At 46.5% G+C, this 6,000-nt stretch overlaps 1 protein-coding gene across 5 annotated transcripts in view; it reads right to left on the minus strand.

The window, feature by feature from the left end:
* MYOCD (myocardin) overlaps nucleotides 1-6,000 on the minus strand; it is a 134,840-nt gene that overhangs the window by 23,844 nt on the left and 104,996 nt on the right. For all 5 annotated transcript variants that reach the window (XM_006156501.1, XM_006156500.1, XM_006156503.2 and 2 more), the window contains 2 exons: nucleotides 4,497-4,753; nucleotides 3,289-3,442 (listed from right to left, as the gene is read on the minus strand). In XM_006156501.1, the coding sequence (XP_006156563.1) occupies nucleotides 3,289-3,442; nucleotides 4,497-4,753 (411 nt within the window). The remainder of the gene's footprint in view (nucleotides 1-3,288; nucleotides 3,443-4,496; nucleotides 4,754-6,000) is intronic.

The raw sequence follows: 6,000 nt of genomic DNA on the forward strand, positions 1-6,000 counted from the left end.
TCCATGGGCAAGAGAGACAGAGAGAGAGGGGCTGACACACGCTCCCAACAAGGCCTTCATGCTGTGATTCACCTCTAGTTTCAACCAGTCCCATGTTATGGGCTTGAGAGTGTCTAGTGTGTTCAGGGAGATATCTGACCCGAACCTTGAAGCTCCCCATGTCTTTGCCAGTCCCTGCTTCTAAAAGTTCTATTCCTATCCCCCAGGTCACAGTGGGGCTGAACTAGCTTGGCTTCTTTCTTTGTTTAATTGCCAGAGGGCATGTGCATTTGCTAGAGAGAGACAGAAAGAGGGAGAGGGAGAAACCATCACGCAATGGGGTGTGATTGCACGGCACTCTCTCCTCCTCCGTTTCTCCGTCCTGTTTTGATTTGGGCCCACATGCCTGGCATGTTTTTCGAGCTGCTGTGGCCAAGATTGGGACCACGGTCAGTCATGTGGGATCCCACTCCCATAGGTGGCGGGGCTGACCCTACGTTGGTTTATTTCTGACGGAGAGAAACTGACTAGACCTTTTTCCTCAGTCGTCCTGCTAGTACCAGCAAATTGACTCTGTAAAATGGCTGACCGGTGGGTTGTAGTTACAGTTTCGGGAGCCACCATCACCATCACTCCCCTCTATCTGTGTGCATGGCTATAATCGGCACCGGCCAATGATTGTGAGTGTGTGCACAGAACACTACCTTTGGCAGCTCTGCTGGACGGCACTATCGTACCCCAACTAGGTTTTGAGGGGGCTCAGGCTTCTCTCCATTCCTACCTGATCCTTGATCCCCAGGCAGAAAAAAGCCTACTTTAAAAAAAAAATCAATGTTGTCAATACTGTGGTAAAATACACATAGCATGGGCCCAGCAGTTAGCGTTAATGGCTATGTTGCTAGACTCCCATGTAGTTGACCACAGTTCAAGTCCTGGACCCAGTGGCTTAAACTCATGCCGGGCGTGTGTGTGTGTGTGCCCAAGATCTAGAGAGGAAAATGGAGGAGAAGGGATTGCGGCGTGGCCATTCCCCCTGGGGGGTGATTTCTCGCTTTCTGTCTCTCTGTCTCTGTCTGTCTGTCTGGCGAGCGCACGCGCCCTATAGCAAAAATCTATCAAAAAAAAAATACACATAGCATAAAGTTTACCATTTAACCACTTTTGAGTGTCTAGTTCAGTGGCATTAAGTGTATTCAAAATGTTTAATACTGTCACCGCTATCCCTCTCCAGGACTTCATTGTCATTCAGACCGAAACTCCGTCTCCATGAACTAACTCCTCACCGCCAACCCCCATCACCTGTCCCTTGCAACGACCATGTCTCTATGAGTTTGCCTGTTGTGGGTACCTCCTAGAAGTGGACTCATACAATTATGTTTATTTCACTCAGCGTAGTTTTCAAGGGGTTGCCTACTTTTATCTCTGCTTTTATGGTTTGGAGAGTGACTCAGACAGCACTGTCGTCAGCTTGGCATCCTCTCCTCCGTTTATAGATACCAAATGGAAACGAGCTCCACAATTTTTAATCCAAGTGGAAGGAATGGAGGGACCTTTGGTACAAGACCCAAGATACACGTTATTTATAGTGTTGGCATCTGGCAGCCATAGAATTTCCTTCCCTTTGGAATAACCTGAACCTTACCTTCTTTTTCAAAGAGAATGATGACTGAGGACTGAAAGTGGGGATGAGCGTGAAAATGAGGACTGAGGGGGCCAGCAGATGGTGTAGTGGTTACGTCACTGGACTCCCACACGGCTGTCCGCAGTTTGAGTCCCAGGTCTGGTGACTTGAAAATCATGCTGTGCGCATGTGCATGTGTGCCCAAGATCCCAGGAGGAGAACGGAAGAGAAGAAATTGCAGCATAGACAACCCCCTTGGGGGTGATCTCTCACTTTCCCTCTCACTATCTCTGGCAAGCACATGTCCCCTATGCCAAAAGCCTTGAAAAATAAATGAACAAAAAATGAGGACAGAAGACCAAGGAAGGGCCTACAGTGGGCACAGTGAAGGCTGTGAAGACCTTTAGGAACTTTGTGTTTTGGGGGATACTTGAAAGAACCTTTGTGGAAAATAGGTAAGCAGGAGTCATCACTGAAAATGGGGAGAGGGACTGGATCGTTTTGCACACTGAGAAGCTGAAGGGCACTGGGCTCCTGTCTGGGTCCCGCTGGGAAGAGTGGATGGGTGGACGAGTATGCCCATCCTGAGAACTGCTCTGAAACACACTGGGTTCAATGCAAAATCTAATGTCATTTTAGGGGGCGTCAGTTCACATGCTCTGTGATGTGGAATAAGCTGCTGGCATGCTCGTATCATTTAATATGGTGCTGCAGTCTTCCGAGCAGAAGCTCCCAGACTCGGCAATTTTATAAAACAGAATTGTTTTAAATTAAATTATTAGCATCAGCTAACCAATGTTTTATCTTGTTCAATAAGAACTGGGATCCTTATTTAATAATATCGTTACTTAACAAGAGGAACAAATAAAATTCTACCCAAATCATGCAACTTCCATTTATTACCATATCATTTCTAATGAAAAGGATATTTGATTTGGTTTTACTTTTTTTATTGAGAGAGAGATTTTTGCTATAGGGTGCATGTGCTCACCAGAGAGACAGAAACCACCCCCACCAGGGGCAATGGCCACACCACAATCCCTTCTCCTCCATTCTCCTCTTGGGATTCGGGGCACGCATGCACACGCCCCCAGGGTGAGGTTTAAGCTGCCAGGTTTGTGACTTGCCTGCAGTCGACTACATGGAAGTCCAGTGATGGAACGGTCCCAGAAAGGATATTTAAAAATTCAAAACATTGGGAGAAAATAGACACTTGGAATGAAGGTTAGTCAAACAGGTCATGTGCACTTAGATTTATGAAAAGCTCTTACACAGTTCTTATTTTTGTCATTTCACCAGATACTGAAAGAAGTCTGTCACAGAATGGCCCTCTGGTTTAGAATATCCTGGAAACTTATATCAATATCACACTTGCTCTTTGTATCAAGGTCTATCATGTAGACATGTCCACTGGACTCTCGCAATAATGCATTTATGCAAATGAGATACAGAAAGGTGTAAAAACCAGCTTGAGTTTAAATGGCCTACGAAGCGCTCTTCCCGTGTGTTCGTCCACGGCAGCATAAACTCAGTCACCAGCGTCCATCTCTCCCATACTCCTCTTCCCTCTCCTACTCAAGAAATCAGTTGGCAATGATGCTATTAACAATGTATTATTATTTTGCTAAAAAAAAAATAGAAAAAAGAAAGAAACAAAATAAAAAGGAATAAGATTATATCAATGATACCTTCAGATCATCCAGGTTAGGTGGCAGTGGACCTGGTTTGAGAGAAGAGACACCAGTTTGTCCAGAAAAACTGTTTTTGACGGGGGATAAAGGAGTATTGCTCAGTGGTGTTGAAGAAGAATTTGCATTTCTGACCATCTGTTCATTTGGTTCTCTAAAAAACATAAAGCGAAAAACAGAGGCACACTTTAAAAAAACGATTAAATATATATGGGGTAGTTTGCATTTAGATCAGATCACAAGATAATTGTCTATAAGGACCAAAAATGAAATAAATCAGTAGAAGAGGGTGAGAAAAAAGAGAAAAAATAACAGTGCAGCTAGATAATCAGGGACAAGTGACTCTCAAGCCTCATTCTGGGGAGACAAGAGGGAGCGGTGGAGACTTTGGCATATGGAAGGGGCCACACGTCTGTCTGCGGTTTAACAGATGTACAGTTCTGTCCCGAGGAGGCATGAACATACCGAGTAAAAGTTCAGCATAGTCATCAGCATGACCTGAGGAAGACCAGAGGCAGGGGAGGGAGCCCATATCCCAAGTTCATAGGTGAGCGTATTGACCATTTGAAAGGTGATCTAGCAGGACCAGCAGATGGCAGAGCAATACGTCACTGGATTCCCACATGGCCAACCAAGGTTCAAGTCCTGGACCAGGTGGTTTGAAAATCATGTCAGGCATGTGTGCCTAAGATCCTGGGAGGAGAATGGAGAAGAAGGGAGGAAGAGCAATGGCAGGGCGGCTAGCCACTCTGAGGAGTGATTTCTCACTTTTTCTCTCTCTGTCCCTGTCTCTCTCTTCAGTGAGTGCACATGCCCTAAGATAAAAATCTCTAAAAAAAAATATTTTTTTAAAAAGGTGACCTAGGAAAAGGGCCCCACAGCCTGAGGTCTGGAGTCAACCTTTGAGGGTATCACTCAGTCATTCAGCTTGGTTGTCTTCCAAAGCAGAAATGAATTGCAAACACTCCCAATTTCAGCATCGCATCCTTAGATGTCCCACAGGTCAGTTAGGAAGTGCTAGTACTTGTCTAATCAGGGGCACTGATTCGCTTGCTTGGTTTCTAACTAGAACCACATCCCAAGCACCCTGGATGAGGATGGGGTACAAAATACAGAGCTTGCTGGGTCCCAAGGCGCTGGCCCCATGTGCAGCAGAGGAGCCATGATCTGCCTCAGTCACCAACTCGCCCCAGGCCCGCCCCACTTACTTGAGCTGAGCTTGGTGCATCCCGGGGTAGCCGAATCGGTGCTGCTGGTGCTGCTGCTGCTGCTGGCTGAGGATCTGGAGCTGCAGGAACAGCTGCTGCTGCTGCAGCAGGCGGGCGTAGGCCGAGTCCATGGGCGGAGGGGACTTCTCTGCCTTCTGGTCTGGGGGGATGTACTGGTGATATTTGAGCTTCTTCACCTTTGGCTTGGGGTCCTTGGGCTTTTTGTGGCGGTTTTTGTTATCACCCAAGGACTTGGACTGCAAAGAGAATGAAGAGATGGCTACCCTTTAGGGATAGGTGAGAATACTTGGCATCATGAATATCTGTCTTTTCTGATGGACATCTTTTCCTGTTTTTAACTTGCTAGAGGGTGCACGATCTTGCCAGAGAGAGAGAAAGAGAAAAAGAGGGAGAGAAAGCAAGAAAGAAGCTTACATGAGGAATGATCATGCCTCAATCCTTTCTCTTCATCTCACCCTCCCTTTGAGATCTTGGGCATGCATGAACACACGCCTGGCATGTTTTTCTTTCTTTCTTTCTTTCTTTTTTGGAGAGGTTTTCGCTATAGGGCACGTGCGCTCACCAGACAGACAGAGAGACATAGAGACAGAAAGCGAGAAATCACCCCCCAGGGGGGATGGTCACGCCGCAATCCCTTCTCCTCCATTCTCTTCTTGGGATCTTGGGCATGCATGCACACACACCCGGCGTGAGTTTTAAGCCACCGGGTCCAGGACATGAACTGTGGTCGACTACGTGGGAGTCCAGTGACATAGCCATTACGCTAACTGCTGGTTCCCAGCCTGGCATGTTTTTCAGTCCACCAGGTCTGAGACTTTAGCCATGCTGTTGGTCATGTGGAATCCAGCCACCTTACCCACTACACCACTGGCTGGCCCCTTCCCCTTATGGCTTTTCTTTTTTTTTTTTTTTTTTTTTTGCCAAAGGGCAGGTGTGCTTGCTGAAGAGAGAAACAGAGAGGAAACAAAAGTGAGAAATCAGTCCCTCCCCGAGTGATACACACACGTACAATCCCTTTGCTTTCTTTCTTTTCTGTTTTTTTTTAATAGATCACCAATTAGTTTATTTTTTTAATTAATTATTTTTTTGGAGAGGTTTTTGCTATAGGGCGCATGCGATCGCCAGACAGACGGAGAGAGACAGAGAGATAGAAAGTGAGAAATCACCCACCAGGGGGGATGGCTACGCTGCAATCCCTTCTCCTCTCAGGATTTTGGGAACGTATGCACTCGCGCCGGCATGAGTTTAAGCCATCAGGTCTGGGACTCAAACTGCGGTCTACTACGTGGGAGTCCAGTGACAGCCATTACACTAACTGCTGGTCCCAGATTAGTTCATTTTTAACACCCATCATGCCATGAATTCATAGGGAATAGGTTCCTTTCCATTGGTTCTCACAGAGTGTGCTTCTCTGGGTGGAGCAGGCTGGCGCTTCAGTTGAACCCAGGTACCTTTCTCTTTGGCTTCTTTCTTTTTCATTTTC

This window comes from Tupaia chinensis, unplaced genomic scaffold (genome assembly GCF_000334495.1).
Source record: "Tupaia chinensis unplaced genomic scaffold, TupChi_1.0 Scaffold000495_1, whole genome shotgun sequence".
NCBI classification, from domain to species: domain Eukaryota; kingdom Metazoa; phylum Chordata; class Mammalia; order Scandentia; family Tupaiidae; genus Tupaia; species Tupaia belangeri.